This window comes from Cetorhinus maximus, chromosome 32 (assembly GCF_964194155.1).
Source record: "Cetorhinus maximus chromosome 32, sCetMax3.hap1.1, whole genome shotgun sequence".
Classification (NCBI taxonomy): domain Eukaryota; kingdom Metazoa; phylum Chordata; class Chondrichthyes; order Lamniformes; family Cetorhinidae; genus Cetorhinus; species Cetorhinus maximus.
In genome coordinates, this window is record NC_135910.1 from 213,279 (window position 1) to 233,498 (window position 20,220).

Sequence of the window (20,220 nt, forward strand, 5' to 3'; positions counted from 1 at the left end):
TTAACTCCATCTACCTTGGTTCTATATTCCTTAATATCCTCATCCCCTCCAAAAAAAAATCTATGAATATCAGTTTTGATATTTTCAATTGACCCCCAGTCTTAACAGCTTCTTGTGGGTAAGAATTCCAGGTTCCTGCTACCATGATGGTATTCACAGCTGATGCTAATCTATTACCTGATCACATTCCTGAGTGCACTTCACAAATTCGATTTCTAGTGCACTGATGTATATAGACAGACTCCTGCAAAGGAAGATCCCACAAACACAAACCAGATGAATTATCAGTTAACATTTTTGTTGGAGTTGTTTTGGTTAAGGGGTGAATCTTGACCAGGACACCAGTTGTAGAATGTAGAATAAATTAGAAAGGATGTTTAAGATTGACTCTAAAACTTTTTAACCGGTACTTTTTTTAACAAGGGGCCTAATTGAGATACTCCCTTTTCAAAATGGATCATAACAAGGCAACCTCGGTAACACATTGGATGGAGGGAGATTGCATCAACCTAGCCATTAACAGAGTTTTTAAATTCATATTCTTTTGTTTTGTATTCATTCATGGGATGTGGGCTTTGCTGGCTGGGCCAGCATTTATTGTCCATCCCTAATTGCCCTTGAGAAGGTGGTGGTGAGCTGCCTTCTTGAACCACCGCAGCCCATGTGGTGTAGGTACACCCACAGTGCTGTTAGGAAGGGAGTTCCAGGATTTTGACCCAGTGACAGTGAAGGAACAGCAATGTATTTCCAAGTTAGGATGGTGAGTGACTTGGAAGGGAACCTCTAGGCGGTGGTGTTCCCATCTATCTGCTGCCCTTGTCCTTCTAAGCGGTAGTGGTCATGGGTTTGAAGGTGCTGTCTCAGGAGCCTTGGTGAATTCCTGCAGTGCATCTTGTAGATGGTACACACTGCTGCTACTGTACGTCGGTGGTGGAAGGATGGAATGTTTGTGGATGTGGTGCCAATCAAGCGGCTGCTTTGTGCTGGACAGCATCCAGCTTCTTCAGTGTTGTGGGAGCTGCACTCATCCAGGCAACTGGGGAGTATTCCATCACATTCCTGACTTGTAGATGGTGGACAGGCTTTGGGGAGTCAGGAGGTGAGTTACTCGCCGCAGGATTCCCAGCCTCTGAACTGCTTTTGTACTAACAGTATTTATATGGCTCGTCCAGTTCAGTTTCTGGTCAATGGTAACCCCCAGGATGTTGACAGGCAAACACTGCCGAAAACTTTTCTAAGCTGGTGTTCCTTCTTTGTGTCTGTTCCAGAGAGTTACCCTCATTTCACCATCCCCACACATTATGCGGTGATTCAGGAACCGGCCTCAAATTAAAATTCTGCTGTGATAACTCATCTCCTGACCCCCTAAAGCTTGTCCAGCATCTACAAGATACAAGTCAGGACTGTGATGGAATATTCTGCATTTGCCAGGATGAGCGCAGGTCCACACAAGAAACTTGACACCATCCAAGACAAAGTAGTCCAATTGATCAGCACCCCATCCACCACCTTAAACTTTACTCCATCCACGATGGATGCACAGTGGCAGCAGTGAATACCATCTACAAGATGCACTGCAGCAACTTGATAGGTCTCCTTCAACAGCGCCGCCTAAACCCGCAACCTCCACCATCTAGAAGAACAAGTACAGGAGACACATGGGAACACCACCACCTCCAAGATACACACCATCCTGACTTGAAAATATATTGCCGTTATTTCATGTCGTTGGGTTAAAATCCTGGAAATCCCTTCCTAACAGCACTGTGGGTGCGCTCACACTAGATGGACTGCTCACCACCAACTTCTCAAGGGTAGCTAAGGATGGGCAACAAATGCTGGCCTTTCCAGCAACGCCCACATACCATTAAAGGACGAGAAAAGAAATTAGCTTGGCCCAATGTGCTGATTGAAAGCTCAATATGAAGCCTTCTAGACCTGTCCCAGGTAAACTAGATTGATGTCATTAGACCTTATATAGCATTTTAGGAACCAGGACTTAGCCTGTTTAGGGTCTTTTTCAATCTTATTAGTTAACTTGGTGAAATGACTGCATGAGAGGGCGGAAAGCCAGGGTAAGGATTCAAACCGAAGCCTGTGTTACATTTTAACAATCATTTGGAGTTGAGAACTATAGACTTTTCAGTCCAGGGTCAGGAACCTAAACTCAGGACCAATTCGAGGCCCATATTTTTAAAAGGCCAGGCTGATTAACGGCAGGGAGTGGGCTCGCTGTCCAGTTAAGGACAGTGGGCTGGCTACCAATGCCGGAGGGACTTCTGAAACATTGGTTGAATTGGGAACTGCCAACTCATGATGGAGAAAGAGAGGCTGCATCAACATGGGAATGCCACTGGAAACAATGGTCAGCATTTTTCATATTTAGCAATGCCACAGATGCCTGGCAGTGATTGTGCAGGGGAAACCCCTTGTTTGTACGGCCAGCGGCTGCAGCTGTGACCCAGCAACCATGAATAGTGCGGGTGGGATGCCCCCTTCCCGGGATGAAGTGTGGTTCCCCCCGCCACCAAACCCCCGACCCCATTGCCGATGTGAATCCGCCAAGGCTGCCTGGCTATGGTCAAAGTCCATGTCTCTTGACCACATTACTAACTGAAGATCCCAGTTGGCGCCAGAACAGAGCATTAATATTATTAGGCCCTAATTGCCCTCAATTGGCTGCTTGCCTCTCTGAAAATGGCTCAACGGTAGGAATTGTGGCGCCAAAGTGGCACAATAGCTGGCAGTGTGGAATTGTGGGCATGCCCAGCTCTATTCCCAAACACAGCCTGTTTTTAAAATGCAGCCTCATAAAGCATGCATTTCTATAGCTCCTTTCATAACCTCTGAAATCCCAGGGCACTTTGCAGCCACAAATGTACTCCTGAATCTCAGTCACTGATGTTATGTAGACAAAAGCGGCTGTCAATTTGCACACAGAAATATCTAACAGTTTTACTGATTTATGGGAATAATGTTTTTGACCGTTTCAGTTTCCTCATTGTTTGTGGTCCCCTGCACGGATTCTTGGAGAGACAGAGCAAAGATCTAGACAATTACAAAAGTCTTTCAACAATCCTTTGTATCCTTAAAATCATTCTTCTGTTATTTATTATTCTATACACTTGATATTGATTGAATGCTCTGCACCAGCTTAGAATAATAAATTCAACAACAAAACATCTTTACTCAGAGACTAATCTACCAAGGGGGAGGTCAAAATTCAAATGGCAAAGTTAATTTGGGTTTGCTAAAGTGCTAAAAGGGCAGGCTCATTGGCCAAGTGGCCTTTTCCTTCCAAGTGAATACACTTCAAAAAGTACTTCATTGGCTGCAAAGGGTTTTGGAACATCCTCCTCGTTTTGCGCAGAACCCAACTGTACTCAAGAAACATTGGCATAAAGTGGCCTCTTACCTACTGGATGTCCCATCTGCCATGGGCTACCTGTTAAAAGAAGCACAAATAATATTCTGCTGTGCCTCACAGTGACAATGAAGAAGTTAAACATAGCACAACTTAATTTGTTAAATCGACATGCTTTGAGGGCACTAATATCTGTCTGGCTGAGATAGGGTCTCTACTCACTCCTATTTTACATGGTAAATCAGCATTATTTTGAAGTTGGTTTTGAAGACAGGAGATTCTATTATCATAGGAACAAAGGAGTAAACATAGGAACAGGAGGAAACCATTCAAACACTTAAGCCTGTTCTGCCATTCATTTAGGTCATGGCTGAACCTTTTTCTTATTTCCATTCACCCAGCTTGATTCTGAACTCTTTAATAACTGTGACTGGCCAAGATCTGAGTTTAGACATTTTCAATGGGCCTGTGGGGGTAAGAGTTCCAGACTCCCACTACTCTTTGGGCTGGATTTTATGCTCACCCTGCCAGTGCATTTGAAGACAGGGAGGTATGTAATATCCAGTAGGTGGCCTTCCCGCCGCCTACCCACCCAATTTGTCACTGCCAATCTGAAATTTTACAGGGGTGGGGATGGCACTGTGTGGCCTGCCTGCCCCTGAGCCTATGGAGACCCATAAGAGGTTATAAAAAATGGGCAGGGTCACCATTCAGGGATAGCCCAAGGAAGCCATACATCGCATGATTCAAAATAAAAGCCATACATTTACAGAAACACACACTACTCCTCAGGAGCTGGCTGGAACAATTTCATAAAATCAGTCCATCTCACCTGGGCTGGGAAGGGTAACCAGGACAGGATCACTCCACGGGCCATCTCCAGCTTTTGTGTAGGCAGTCACATAAATGGTCAGGTTTGTGATGGGCGGGACAACCTCCAGAATGATGTTCTCTCTCATCCCATTGTCCACAATCACCTGCAAAAAGAGGAAAACATTTAAATTGCAGGTGTTTATCTGAAGGGACAGGGTATCAATTTTCCCAGATCCTCAAGAGTCAGCAGCGGATGAACAGGAAACTAAAGCTTGTTGTATAAAGGCATCAAGAACTGATGCCAGTGGAACCAACTGCCGACACACTGGTCTCACGCAGGACATAAACTTACCAGTGTGCTGGAAAACCTAGTGAAAGAATGGCTGCATCAACACTTTTTCTAGTCACTCTCTCTGGCAAATGTGCCTTTTGTGGTACTCCACATGTGATGGTGGACCTCCTCACCTCTTCGAGTGGCCAACTGAGGGATAGGACAGTGATTGTTGCCAGGTTGTTTGACTACAGGGTGCAGAGGGGTTTGGATCCAGCTCTGAGGCAGATTTTCCTCGGTACAATGGATGGTTAGAATGCAGCAGATTTAGGAAGGTTAGGATTGTTTCCCATTACTGACAAATGCCACAAGAGGACTCCAAGATATGGGAGGTGATGGTGGCAGGAGAAGGTGACTGGAGTTCTGGGGCAATTACTTATGCTGTTTGATTCCCTGCCCCTGCCTTGTCCTATACTTGCTTCATCCTTCTTACTTTTTCCTTTATCCTTGAGTGCAAATTCTATTGTCGAGCCAGTGGATCAGGTATACCAAAGAGAAGCATACACCATATCCCATTCCATTGTCCAAACCCAGATGACTAGGCAGGGAAGGATAGAACAGGAACAGAATCTTTATCCACGCAAAAACTTTTATTTACAGATTGCCTGTGATACACTTCCGACAGCCCTCTTTTAGACCATATATCAGAATAGGTGAACCCCCAGTTAATGTCTCCCATCTGAATGCAATTAACACCTATTGATATACAATTAACATATATTTTCCAAAAATGAGGCAACATTTTCCAGAAGTCTGAAGGAAGATATTGGGTCGTGAACTTGGAAAATACTGAGCATTCTGCAGGAGAGCTGCCCGAAATCTTGTTAAACTACTCCTCACCCAGCGTTATCCATTTCCCGCATCTATGTCTGTTCTACCAAGATTAGCAAATAAGATTAGATTTTTGCTTGAATGCAAAGGTTATTTTGGACTGCAGGCTAACGGACCCAATGAGAATTCCAATGAGAATTCCGATGAGAATTCCTGAACTCACTTCAGGGAATTAAAATATTTCCTGGAGCATTAGGAGCTTCTAATAATTACAACAGTAACTAGACTTCAGAAAATTGGCTGTAAAGAATGTGGGGACATCCTGAGATTATGAAATGTGCTTTATAAACTCAAGTCTCTCTTTCTTCCTCATCAACTCACCAAGGTTCCTTCAACAGCACCTTCCAAACGCATGAGCATTACCACCTAGAAGAACAAGGGCAGCAGACATATGGGAACACCACCACCTGGAAGTTCCCCTCCAAACCACACACCATCCCGACTTGGAAATATATCCTTCACTGTCACTGGATCAAAATCCCTTCCTAACCGCACTGTGGGTATACCTACGCAACATGGACTGCAGCGGTTAAAGAAAGCAGTTCACCACCACCTTCTCAAGGGTAATTAGGGATGGGCAACAAATGCTGACCTAGCTAGTGACACCCACATCCCATGAACAAATATGTAATTTTAAAAATCTGGGTTTTTTGTTTAAATCATGAAACTGCAATCTGCAGGAGTAAGACACCACTGAGACGGCAAATAAGTGAGAAGCTGATGGAAGTCCAGATGGGAGTGTTTTGGCCATAGTTACTTAGATTTATAACTTACAGACTGTAGGAGGATGGGAGGACTAATGAAGGGCATGTGTTCTTCAGATTTGTGGCGTTGGGGAAGTGACATCAGTCTTGATTTGATTATTGTGATGATGAAGAGAAAAGTGTGGAAAACTACATATCAGACATGAGATAAAGCAGGATATGCAGAATTGTACATTTATTGGGAGTTGGGAGGGGTCAGGGCTGTGTGGGCATGTTAAGGGAATTACTAACCATGAAGGCCATTCACCTCAGCATTGTCTTGGTCCTGATAAGCCACTTTATATCCTTGCAAGATGCCATTAAGGCCTGTGGATGGTTTCTCCCACTCAAAGAGCAGAGCACTGCCATTGTACTGGAAGGTTATGTTGCTCGGGGCTGTGTCCGGCTCTGAAGGAGAAAAATAAAGAACCATTAGACAGATGTTATTCCTCACAGCTACAAATAGGAAAGCCAATCACAGTGGACAACAAACACCCTTTGTAAAGCCATTTTGTACCCTCATGAAGTAAGGACTAGTAGCTGGACGAGTAATCCAGAGGCCCAGACTAATGCTCTGAGGAAATGGGTTCAAATCCCAGCATGGCAGCTGGTGACATTTCAATTTAAATCAGTAAAACCTGGAATTAAAAATAAAATCTCAGTAACAGTGACCATGAAAGCGTTGTCGATTGTTGTAAAAACCCATTTGGTTCACTAATGTCCTTTAGGGAAGGAAATCTGCCATCTTTACCTGGTCTGACCTACATGCAACACCATGTTGGCTCTTAACTGCCCTCTGAAGAAGAGTCATACGGACTCGAAATGTTAACCCTGTTCCTCTCTCCGCAGATGCTGTCAGACCTGCTGAGTTTTTACAGCATTTTCTGTTTTTAATCTCTGAAATAGACTTGCAAGCCATTCAGTTCAAGGGCAGTTAGGGTTAAGTAACAAATGCTGGCACCAACATCCCATGAAATAAAATGAATTAAAGAACATACAAGAATTAATATTGCAGCGCATCACAGAAATGCCACCCACCCACCCCCAGCAGCTGTGTTGCCTTATGGTTAGCTGTTACTCAGTGGAGACACTCTTGTTCTAAGACAGAAGCTGGTGTGTTCATGTCCCACAGCAGACCCTTTTTTAAAAATTTGTTCATGGGATGTAGGCAGTGCTGACAAGGCCAGCATTTGCTGCTCATCCATAATTTCCTTGAGATGATGGTGGTGAGATACCTGCTTTTGATATAGATACACCCACAGTGCTGTTCGGGAGGGAGTTCCAGATTTTTGACTCCGTGACAGTGGAGGAACAGTGAAATATTTTCAAGTCAGGATGGTGTGTTACTTGGAGAGGAACTTGCAGGTGGTGGTGGTGTTCCCAGGTGTCTCCTGACCATGTTCTTTTAGGTGGTATTAGTTGCAGGTTTGGAAGGCGCTGTCGAAGTAGGCTTGGTGAGTTGCTACTAGTTTCTTATAGTTGGTATACATTGCTGCCACTGTGCACTGATGTTGGAGCGAGTGTGTTTAAGGTAGTGAATGGGGTGCCAGTCAAGCGGGCTGCTTTGTCCTGGATGGTGATGAACTTCTTGAGTGTCGTTGGAGCTGCACTCATCCAGGCAAGTGGAGAGTATTCCATCAAACTCCTGACTTGTGCCTTGTAGATGGTGGGCAGGCTTTGGGGGGTCAGGAGGTGAGTTACTCTCCATAGAATTCCCAGCCTCTGACCTCTTGTAGCCACAGTATTTATTTGGCTACAAAAACCAGGCAGCCAATTTATGGACAGCAAAGTCCCACAAACAGCAATATTTCCCAGCAGATTGAAAAATGATAGATGTAACACCTCTATTCAGGTGCCTTAACAAGATGGCATCTGGAGTAGTTTTGGTCTCCTTACTGAAGAAAGAATATTAGGAGAAGGTTCACTCAACTGATTTCTGGGGTGAAGGGCTTATCTTATGAGGAAAGGTTGAGCAGATTGGGCCTGTACCCATTGGAGTTTAGAAGAATGAGAGGTGATCTTATTGAAACATATAAGATGCTGAGGGTGCTTTACAGAGTGGATGCTGAGAGGATGTTTCCATTTGTGGGGGAGACTAGAACTAGGGGACACAGTTTAAAAATTAGAGGTCTCTTCAGAAGACTGAGATGAAGAGAATTTTTTTCTAACAGAGGATCATTAGCCTGTGGATTTCTCTACCCAGAGAGCAGTAGGGGCTGGGTCATTGAATATATGCAAGGCTGCATTAGATAGATTTTTGATCAACATGGGAGTCAAAGGTTATGGGGGCAGACAGGAAAGTAAAGTTGAGGCTACAATCAGACCTTACTGCAAGGCAGAGCAAGCTCGAGGGGCCAAATGCTCCTGCTCCAGATTCTTGTGATCTTGATAAAGGGCAAATAATCCGTTTAGTGTTGGCTGGTTGAGTAATAAATATTGGCCAAAGCCACAGGGCATTTTACATCCAAGTTGAGAGAGCAGAAGATGTTTCAATTAAACTGCTCACAGTGCCTCCAACAAGGTAGCAGTCTCACTGGAGTGGCAGGCTAGATTATGTGCTTTGAACTTATGATAGTCTGATACAGAGATGGAAGAGCTACCCATTTAGTGAAATGATACGGATCATCTTGAGGCCAGGGGTTTGAGGGTGAATAAGTTTCTTTATAAATGGGTATTTCAAGCAAGAAATACAATAAGTTGAGAGGGGAGATGAAGAGGAAAATAAGACTGGCAAAGAGAGGATGAGAGAAAAGAATGGTTGCACACATAAAATGGAACCCAAAAATCTTCTACCAGCGTGTTTCTTTCATCCATGGGATGTGGGCATTGCTGGCTAGGCCAGCATTTATAACCCATGAGAAGGTGGTGAGCTGCTGCCTTGAACCAATGCAGTCCATGTGAATATAAGCAGGTAGCAGGAAATGAAGTGGTTCCTATTAGGAACAACAAAGGTGTTATTTGCGTAAAAGCATAGGATAGGTTTGAATACTTAATGGGCTGTAACTTCTGAGTTCCAAGGTGTTGTACTCGGGGGAGGGGGGTATCCAAAGATGTGCTGGAGAATCCCCTTTGAAAGTTCCCAGGTAAGGTTTGCAAGGCAATTCCCCAGAAGTGCAAACTTCCGATGGTTCCGAGTGGGTCACAATAATAGATACCCAGAAAATATTAAAGGAATTAAAACCTCTTTTAACTTCTGGGTAGCTATTGCACAGACCCACCCACACCCCCACAGGACTCCCCGCACACTCCTGACCCCCCAGAGCTCCCCCTCACCCCCACCAGGGGATGCCCCCCCTCCAGAACACCCAGGGGTCCCCCACCACACCAACCAACCCCCACAGCACTCCACCCATCCCCAAGGGTTTACAACCTAGAACAGGAGCCCCCCAACACATAGGATTCCTCACCCACCTCCCGATGCCCAGCCCCCACCCCCAAGGGACTACATCCCCCAACAGGAACTCCCTAACACACAGGGGTCCACTCCTGCACCCCCAAGGCCCAGCCCCACCCCCTCCCCGAGGCCTGACCCCAACCCCCAAAGATCCAACAACCTCCACCCGCCCCCACCTGACTCCCAGAAACCTCCCTTAATCTTGACCCCGCCCCTCCCCACTCCCCCGAAGTCCCAAGGGTCAGTATTAAGATGACTGTTTTTATGGATATATGCAAATGGTTTGGATATTGGAATAGAAAACATCATTTCAATATCCTGATAATTCCAAACTTGGAGGAGTGGCAAACAATCAAATGCAACAGGAAGGACACAGATGGGTTAGCAGAATAGGCAGATAAGCAGCAGATGAAATTTAATACAGAGAAGTGTGCGGTGATATAGCCCAGATTTTTGCCATGATGGAGAGGCTCTCCAAATGGTGAAAATCCTGGAAATGGCTAAAGTCTCGGAGTCCCACAGCTGAAACCGGCATTTCCCATCTTTGTGGGAGTAGCACTGGAGTCTGGCCGGGGTCGATATGAGAGATTAATAGAGGCAGCCGGCCATGTAAATCGCCAGCTGCCTACACTGAAGTGGGGTTTTGGTAGGCCAGGAACGTGAAGCCCAAAGTGTGCAGATTAGAACAGGTAACAAGGTCTGAACTTGTTGGATTCGCTTGGATAGGTAAGGTACCCCTTTGGATATGGTCCTGGGACACTATTGGAAGAGGTAAGGCACTCTTTGGGAAATGTGTGGCACTCTTTGGGGTTGTTAAAAGTGAATATGATTATGCACTTTTTACGCACAAACTCATTGGAACTATCCATCTGTCAAAAAGCTGTCCACCTGTCAAAGAGCTGTCCATCTGTCAAAGGACTGTCCAGCTGTCAAAGAACTGTCCATCTGTCAAAGAGCTGTCCATCTGTCAAAGGACTGTCCAGCTGTCAAAGAGCTGTCCAGCTGTCAAAGAACTGTCCATCTGTCAAAGAGCTGTCCAGCTGTCAAAGAACCGTCCATCTGTCAAAGAGCTGTCCATCTGTCAAAGAGCTGTCCAGCTGTCAAAGAGCTGTCCAGCTGTCAAAGAACTGTCCATCTGTCAAAGAGCTGTCCAGCTGTCAAAGAACTGTCCACCTGTCAAAGAGCTGTCCATCTGTCAAAGAACTGTCCATCTGTCAAAGAGCTGTCCAGCTGTCAAAGAGCTGTCCAGCTGTCGAAGAGTTGCCCAGCTGTCAAAGAGCTGCCCAGCTGTAAAAGAATCAAAGAATCTGTATAGCAGTCAAAGACCTGTTGAAAGACTGTCCAGCTGGCAAAGATCTTTCCAGCAGTCAAAGATCTGTCCAGCAGTCAAAGAGCTATCCAGTGGTCAAAGAACTGTCCAGCGGTCAAAGAACTTCCAGTTGACAAAGAACTGTTAAGCTGGAAAAGAACTGTTAAAGAACTATCAAGCTTTAGAAGAATTGGACAGCTAGCAAAGAACTGTCAATGAACTGTCCAGGTGTCATAGAACTGTCAAAGAGCTGTACAAGGTGGCAAAGGGCTCTCCAGATGGCAAAAAACTGTTAAAGAACTGTCCAGCTGTGAAAGAACTGTCCAGCTGTCAAAGGAAAAACAATGAATTGCCCAGCTGTCAAGGAACTGTTAAAGAACTGTCCAACTGTCAAGGAACTGTTAAAGAGGTGCCCAGCTGTCAAATAACTAAAGAACTGTCCAGCTGTCAAAGAACTTTCAAAGGGCTGTCCAGCTGTCAAAGAGCTGTTAAAGCACTGTCCAACTGTCAAAAGAGCTGTTAAAGCGCTGTCCAGCTGTCAAAGAACTGTTAAAGCGCTGTCCAGCTGTCAAAGAACTGTTAAAGCGCTGTCCAGCTGTCAAAGAACTGTTAAAGCGCTGTCCAGCTGTCAAAGAAGTTTCAAGTAACTGTCCAGCTGTCAAAGAACTGCCCAGCTGTCAAAGAACTTTCAAAGGGCTGTCCAGCTGTCAAAGAACTGTCTGGCTGTCAAAGAACTGTCAAAGAATTGTTCAGCTGGCAAAGAACGGTCCAGCTAGCAAAGAGCTGTTAAAGAACTGTCCAACTGTCAAAGAACTGTTAAAGAAGTGTGCTGCTGTCAAGGAACTGTTAAAGAACTGTACAACTTTAAAAGAACTGTGCAGCTTTAAAAAAACTGCCCAGCTTTAAAATAACTGCCCAGCTGTCAAAGAACTGTCAAAGAACTGCCCAGCTGTCAAACAACTAATACAGAACTGCCCAGCTGTCAAAGAACTGTCAAAGAACTGTCCAGCTGTCAAAGAACTGTCAAAAAACTGTCCAGCTGTCAAAGGAATGTTAAAGGACCGTCCAGCTGTCAAAGTTATCAAGGATATTGGGGAGTTGGAGGCTATGAGGAGCTGGCACGAAAGAGAAGCTGAGGCCCGGTACAGCTCATACATGATCTTATGGAATGGTGGGGCAAGCTTTAGTGGCCTACTCCTGCTCCTATTTCTTATGTCCTTATGTTCTTAAGATTGGCACAGGGGAAAGTTCCAACATAGTACCCCTGCAAATTCCAAAAGACATGTATCCATTCCCCCCCACCCACACCCCATGGTCCCTCATACCTGCTATGCCAATCCATGCCCCTCTACCCAGCCCTCATGCCCTCATGCCAACTTGGTGCCAACCCATGGCCCCACCAAATACCCTTTGCCCTTACCCCTTCCATGCCAACTCAGCTAGTATCCTTGGACATTTCAAAAAGCTATCTACCCCCTCTTTAAATACTTTCCATGATCTAGCCCCTGGGGTAGAGAATTCCAGATGTTCACTACTCTCTGAAAGAAGAAATTCCTTCACATCTCAGTTTTAAATAAGTGTCCCCTTATTCTGTAACTATGTCCCATAATTCAAGATTCTCCCACTAATGGAAACATTTTCTCAACACCCCTGTCAAGCCCCCTCAGAATCTTGAATGTTTCAATAAGATCACCCCTCGTTCTTCTAAACCCTAATGAATAAAAGCCTAGCCTGATTGGCCATTTGGTAAGTCATCTCCTTCATTCCAGGAATCAGCCTAGTGAAACTCTTTTGAACTGCCTCCAATGCCAGTATATTCTTTCTTAAATACGGGGGCCAAAACTGTACACAGTACTCCAGGTGCGGCCTCACCAACACCCTGTACAGTTGTAATAAGAATTCCCTATTTTTAAACTCAACCCCCCCCTAGCAATACAGGCCAAAATTCCATTTGCCTTCTTAATTACTTGCTGCACCTGCATGCTACCTTTTTGTGTTTCATGCACAAGGACACCCTGATCCCTCTGTGCTGCAATTCTTTGGAATCTCTATCCATTTAAATAATAGTCTGCCTTTTGATTCTTCCTACCAGAGTGCACGACCTCACAATTTCCTACATTAAACCCCATTTACCAAGTTTTCATCTATTTATTCAACCTATCTATATCCCCTTGCAGATTCCTTATGTCCTCATCACAACATGCCCTCCAGCCTATTTTTGTATCGTCAACAAATTTGGATACATTACACTCTGGCCCCTCCTCCAAGCAAATAATTGAAGCCCAGGACTGATCCTTGTGGGACTCCACTAGTTGCATCTTTCCAATCTGAAAAAGACCCATTAATCCCAACTCTCTGTCTTTTGTGTGTTAATCAATCCTCAATGCATGCTAATACATTACCCCCAATACCGTGGCCTCCTTTCTGGTGCAATAACCTTTTGTGTAGCAATAACCTGCTCACTGACGCCCAGTTTGGGTTCCACCAAGGCCACTAAGCTCCTGACCTCATTACAGCCTTGGTTCAAACATGGACAAAAGAGCTGAACTCCCGAGGTGACGTGAGAGTGACTGTCCTTGACATCAAGGCCACATTTGACCGAGTGTGGCATCAAGGAGCCCTAGCAAAACTGGAGTCAATGGGAATCAGGGGGAAAACTCTTTGCTGTTTGGAGTCATACCTAGCACAAAGGAAGATGGTTGTGGTTGTTGGAGGTCAATTATCTCAGCTCCAGGACATCACTGCAGGAGTTCCTCAGGGTAGTGCCCTCGGCCCAACCATCTTCAGCTGCTTCAGCAATGACCTTCCTTTCAGACTGGTCATAGTGGGGATGTTCGCTGATGATTGCACAATGTTCAGCACCATTCATGACTCCTCAGATACTGAAGCAGTCCATGTCCAAACGCAGCAAGACCTGGACAATATCCAGGCTTGGGCTGACAAGTGGCAAGTAACATTCGCACCACACAAGTATCAGGCAATGACCATCTCCAACAAGAGAGAACCCAACCATCGCCCCTCAATGTTCAATGGTATTACCAACACTGAATCCCGTACTATCAACATCCTGGGGGATACCATTGACCAGAAACTGAACTGGACTTACCATATAAATACTGTGGCTACAAGAGCAGGTCAGAGGTGAGGAATTGTTCGACAAATAACTCACCTCCTGGCTCCCCAAAGCCTGTCCACCATCTACAAGTCAGGAGTGTGATGGAATACTCCCCACTTACCTGGATGAGTGCAGCTCCCACAACATTCAAGAAACTTGACACCATCCATCTCAAAGCGGCCCACTTGATTAGAACCACACCCACAAACATTCACTCCCTTCACCACTGACGCACTGTAGCAGCAGTGTGCACCATCTACAAGATGCACAGCAGGAATTCACCAAGTCTCCTTCGAAAGCACCTTCCAAACCCACGACCACTACCATCTAGAAGGACAAGGACGTTAGATTTTTAATTCCAGATTCAAACCTAGGTCCCCAGAGCATTAGCCTGGGTCTCTGGGTTACTAGTCCAGCGACAACACCATCGCATCCCATTAGCTCTTCGATACTATACATTTTGGGCTTGTCGAGCAGATCTTTCTGGAATGCTTCCATGGCTGGGATTTCCTGTGCCCATCGGTGTCGGGCGCGTTCGGTGACGTGAACAGACAATTTGGCGAGAAGGCCAAAAATCGGTTTCACAACATCGCGAAACTAGATGGCGATCATCCGCTCGGTTCTCCGATGGCAGGCAGCACTTCCCGCCCTCAGACATCAGGAACATTATTGTAATACATCAGCATATCATTGTAAGGTCAACCCACTGGATTCATCCCCCCACCCCACCCTCACCCTACCCCGCCCCACTGGATCATTGCCCAAGTCGGCGGGAAAACACGCCGACGTGTTTCACAACAGTCTAAGGCGCACACTTGGTGGGCTGCACTTCGCCCAGGACTGTTTGCCTACCTCATAGTCACCAGCGCCAGGCTTCACAGGCAGCAGCGCATCACTTTTAGGGGGGCTCACGGGCAGGTCTCTACCTACCAGACCAGCCACTTGTGGGTGGCTTTTAGACAGCTGCAGGGCAAGGTCATGCTTGGGGATGGGCAAGGGAAGAGGCTGCAGGGTGAGAGCTGTACTGGGGAAGTGTGTAGGGGCACATATTGATCTGTGCAAGTGGCCTCAAGAGGGTGAGGGCTGAGGAGGCAGTCTACAGAGGAGATGAGGCCAGATGGAGATGTGAAGGTGTGTGAGAGAGTGAGTGGTGATGTCCCTTGAGCTGGCAGTGAGTGAGATGCCAGTGAATGTGTGATGGGTTTGGGTGTGAGAGTTTCGAGTGATGAGATGGTTGCCTTACCCTGGCTGCACGGATGAGATCATTCATCCTCTACCCGCATTGGATGACCAACCTCTTCTGTGCAACATTGGTAGGCCATCGCCTACCAAGCCAGAGTGGTAGCTGTCCCTCCTGCGGCCAGAGCAGGGCTAGAGGACATCACAGCGGGCCACCATGGCATCCAAAAGGTGATCGAGGGCTGCAGTCTTCTAGACTTTCGGGGCCATGTCTTCTTTGCTGCAGTCCTGGGCTGGAAGCACTGAGTGTGGCTGTACTTTAAATGTGGTGCTTGGCATGATGAAGTGGTGAGGTGACAGCATGGCAGGCGAATTGGATCCTGCCTGCCTTCAAAACGCTGTGTATCCCGGGAATGCAAAATTAATGCGCTAGGTTTGGGACGATACAGCCTGAAAGCCCACTCGCTACCGCACTTAGTGCAAATCCACCCCATGGGAGGGGATGTGATCACCAACTCAACAATTCTGTCTGCTGGCTCTGCATTTGAACAATCACAGTATATAGGAAATGAAGCTGGGCAGCTGAAAGGAGGGGCAGTGGGAGAGCATTGGCAATCATAATTCAGTTAGTTTCAATATAATTATGGAAAAGGACAAAAATAGAACAGGAGTTAAGATTGTGACAGGGAAATCATGTTTACCCACTTTATTGGAGTTTTGAAGAAGTCACATGTGCTGGGGATGAAGGTGAACTGGCGGATGTAGTGTATTTAGATTTCCAAAAGACATTTGATAAAGTACTACATCAAAGGTTTTTGTGGAAAATAAAAGCTCATGGTAACATATCGGCATGGATAGAAGATTAGCTAGCAAACAGGAAGCAGAGAGTTGGTATAGAATCACTGAATCACAGAATCACACAGTGCAGAGGAGGCCCTTTGGCCCATCGAGTCTGCACCAACACGTAAGAAACACCTGACCTACCCACCTAATCACATTTACCAGCACTTGGCCCATAGCCTTGAATGTTATGACGTGCCAAGTGCTCATCCAAGTACTTTTTAAAGGATGTGATGCAACCCGCATCCACCACCCTCCCAGGCAGTGCATTCCAGACCCTCACCACCCTCTGGGTAAAAATGTTTTTCCTCATAACCCACCTAAACCTCCTGCCCCTCACCTTGAACTTGTGTCCGCTCTTGACTGACCCTTCAACTAAGGGGAACAGCTGCTCCCTATCCACCCTGTCCATGCCCCTCATAATCTTGTACACCTCGATCAGGTCGCCCCTCAGTCTTCTCTGCTCCAACAAAAACAACCCAAATCTATCCAACCTCTTTTCATAACTTAAATGTTTCATCCCAGGCAACATCCTGGTGAATCTCCTCTGCACCCCCTCCAGTGCAATCACATCCTTCCTATAATGTGGCGACCAGAACTGCACACAGTACTCCAGCTGTGGCCTCACCAAGGTTCTATACAACTCCAACATGACCTCCCTTCTTTCGTAATTTATGCCTCGATTGATAAAGGCAAGTGTCCCATATGACTTTCTCACCACCCCACTAACATGCCCCTCTGCCTTCAGAGATCTATGGACACATACGCCAAGGTCCCTCTGTTCCTCAGAACTTCCTAGTGTCATGCCGTTCATTGAATACTTCCTTGGCAAATTACTCCTTCCAAAGTGTATCACCTCACACTTTTCAGGGTTAAATTCCATCTGCCACTTATCTGCCCATTTGACCATCCCATCCATATCTTCCTGTAGCCCAAGACAGTCAACTTCACTGTTAACCACCCGGCCAATCTTTGTGTCATCCGTAAACTTACTAATCCTACCCCCCACATAGTCATCTATGTTGTTTATATAAATGACAAATAATAGGGGACCCAGCACAGATCCCTTTGGTACGCCACCGGACACTGGCTTCCAGTCACTAAAGCAGCGTTCTGTCATCACCCTCTGTCTCCTACAACTAAGCCAATTTTGAATCCACCTTATCAAATTACCCTGTATCCCATGTGCATTTGCTTTCTTTATAAGTCTCCCATGTGGGACCTTGTCAAAGGCTTTGCTGAAATCCATATAAACTACATCAACTGCATTACCCTCATCTACACACCTGGTCGCCTCCTCAAAAAATTCAATCAAATTTGTTAGGCATGACTTCCCTCTGACAAAGCCATGCTGACTATCCGTGATCAAACCTTGCCTCTCCAAGTGGAGATAGATTCTCTCCTTCAGAATTTTCTCCAATAGTTTCCCTACCAATGACGTGAAACTCACTGGCCTGTAGTTCCCTGGCTTATCTCTATAACCCTTCTTAAATAGCGGAACCACATTAGCTGTTCTCCAGTCCTCTGGCACCTCCCCTGTGCCCATAGAGGAATTAAAAATTTGGGTCAGAGCCCCTGCCTTGCCTCCCTCAGCAGTCTGGGACACAAATCATCCGGACCTCGAGTTTGTCCACTTTTAAGCCTGCCAACACCTCCAATACCTTGGCACTCCCTATATCAATTTGCTCAAGAACCTCGCAGTCTCTGTCCCCGAGTTCCATACCTTCATCCTCATTCTCTTGGGTGAAGACAGATGTGAAGTATTTATTCAACACCCTCCCGACGTCCTCTGGCTCCACCCATAGATTGCCCCCTTGGTCCCTTATGGGCCCTACTCTTTCCCTGGTTATCCTCTTCCCATTGATATACTTATAGAATATCTTGGGATTTTCCCTACTTTTACCAGCCAGAGCTTTTTCATATCCCCTCTTTGCTCTCCTAATTGCTTTCTTAAGCTCCACCCTGCACTTTCTGTACTCCGCTAATGCCTCCGCTGATTTGCTCCCCTTGTACCTGCTAAAAGCCTCTCTTTTCCTTCTCATCGTATCCTGAATATCTCTAGTTATCCATGGTTCTCTGGGCTTGTTACTCCTTCCTATCACCCTAGAGGGAACATTTTGAGCCTGTACTCTCCCCATTTCCATTTTGAATGCCCCCCACTGCTCTTTTGCAGATTTCCCCACAAGTAGCTGTTCCCAGTCTACCTTGGCTAGATCCTGCCTTATTTTACTAAAATCCGCTCTCCACCAATCCAAAACACTTTTTTCCAACTTGTCTATTTCTTTGTCCATAACAAGCTTAAATTGTATCATGTTGTGGTCGCTATCACTAAAATGCTCGCCCACCACCACCTCAGCCACCTGTCTGGCTTCATTCCACTGAATTAGGTCCAGCAATGCGCCGTCCCTTGTGGGACCCTCTACATATTGACCTAAAAGATTCTCCTGTACACGTTTCAAGAAATCCACTCCATCCAAGCCCTTAACACTATGTCTATCCCAATTAATGTTGGGAAAGTTGAAATCACCTAATATTAATCACACTAATAATAATATCCTATTGTTATTGTTTTTACACACATCCGCAAATTGTGCACATATTTGCTCCTCAATTTCCCGCTGACTATCTGGGGGTCTATAATAAATACCTAACAATGTGGCTGCCCCTTTTTTATTCCTAAGATCTACCCACAAAGCTTCATCCGATGCCCCCTCCAAGATATCATCTCTCCTTACTGCAGTAACTGACTCCTTAACTAATAATGCAATGCCTCCTCCTCTTTTACCCCCTCCCCGTCTCGCCTGAACATTCTATATCCCAAAATGTTGAGCTGCCAATCCTGCCCCTCCCTCAACCACGTCTCAGTGATGGCTATTATATCACAATTCCATGTGTCAATCCTCACCCTTAACTCATCCGTTTTACTTGTAATACTCCTGGCATTAAAGTAGAGGCCATCCAACCTTGCTTTACTCCCTTGAAGCTTATTGCTGTTGTCCTCCCTCTGACTTGATTGTTTTACTGTATTATGATGTGTCCCTATTCTGCTAACATTCTGTGTCCCCTCCCCCTGCCAAATTAGTTTAAACTCCTCCCAACAGCACTAGCAAACCCGCCCGCAAGGATGTTAGTCCCGCTCTGGTTCAGATGTAGACCGTCCCGCTTGTACAGGACCCACCTTCCCCAGAAATGGTCACAGTGATCCAGGAATCTAAAACTCTCCCTCCTGCACCAACTCTTAAGCCACGTATTCATCTGCGCTATTCTCCTATTTCTGTGCTCGCTAGCACATGGCACTGGGAGTAATCCAGAGATTACAACCTGAGAGGTCTTCCTTTTTAGTCTACTGCCTAACTCCCTGAATTCTTGATGCAAGACCCCATCCCTCTTTCTACCTATGTCATTGGTACAAACATGTACCATGACCTCTGCCTTATCACCCTCCTCCTTCAGGATGTCCTGCAGCCGTTCAGTGACATCCCTGACCCTGGCACCAGGGAGGCAACACACCATCTTGGAGTCACGTTTAAGGCCACAGTATGGCCTATTCGTTCCCCTGACTATAGAATCCCCTATTACTATTGCTCTTCCTCCCTTCCTCCCCTCCTGTACAGACAGGCTGCTTGTGGCGCCAGAAGCTTGGCTTTGTCTGCACTCCCTGGAGGAACCAGCACCCTCATCAGCATCCAAAACGGAATACCGATTTATGAGCGGGACCCCAGGGGACTCCTGAACTATCTGCCTGTTTCTCATGGACTGCCTGGTGGTCACCCATTCCTTCCTCAAGTCCCTTCATCTGTGGTGCAACCACCTCTCTAAACGTGCTATCCACGATGCTCTCAGACTCGTGGATGCTCCACAGTGCCCTCAGCCGCCATTCCAGCTCTGAAACCCGAGCTTCCAGGAGCTGCAGCTGGACACACTTCCTGCACACATGCTGGTCCTGGGTACTGGAAATATTCCCGGTTTCCCACATTGGAGTATGAGGAGCACACCATGGCTTTGAGCTCTCCTGCCATGACATAGCCATTTAAATTAAACCTTTTAAATCAATTGCTCTAGGGCCCTTCTTTCCTGACCCTTGTTACTACAGAAATGGCTGGTGCCTTGAATGTTTATCTATAAGGAGAAGAAGCAACAACACTCCCCACCCCACTCTCCCCATGCCCCAACCTCAATCCCCCACCCGACTCTCCCACCTACCCAACCAACTGTCCAAATTCCCCACCTCACTCCCCCAACCCACTCTCTCCACTCCCCTACCTCATTCCCTCACCTCATTCTCCCCACTCTCCGGCCTC

At 46.2% G+C, this 20,220-nt stretch overlaps 1 protein-coding gene across 2 annotated transcripts in view; it reads right to left on the minus strand.

Moving 5' to 3' along the window:
* Positions 1-20,220, minus strand: part of axl (AXL receptor tyrosine kinase) — a 205,380-nt gene that overhangs the window by 79,538 nt on the left and 105,622 nt on the right. The window contains exons 8-10 of one of the 2 annotated variants that reach the window (XM_078533350.1): positions 6,351-6,490; positions 4,197-4,341; positions 3,416-3,445 (exon numbers count right to left, since the gene is read on the minus strand). In XM_078533350.1, the coding sequence (XP_078389476.1) occupies positions 3,416-3,445; positions 4,197-4,341; positions 6,351-6,490 (315 nt within the window). The remainder of the gene's footprint in view (positions 1-3,415; positions 3,446-4,196; positions 4,342-6,350; positions 6,491-20,220) is intronic. The other variant, XM_078533351.1, reaches the window with a different exon arrangement.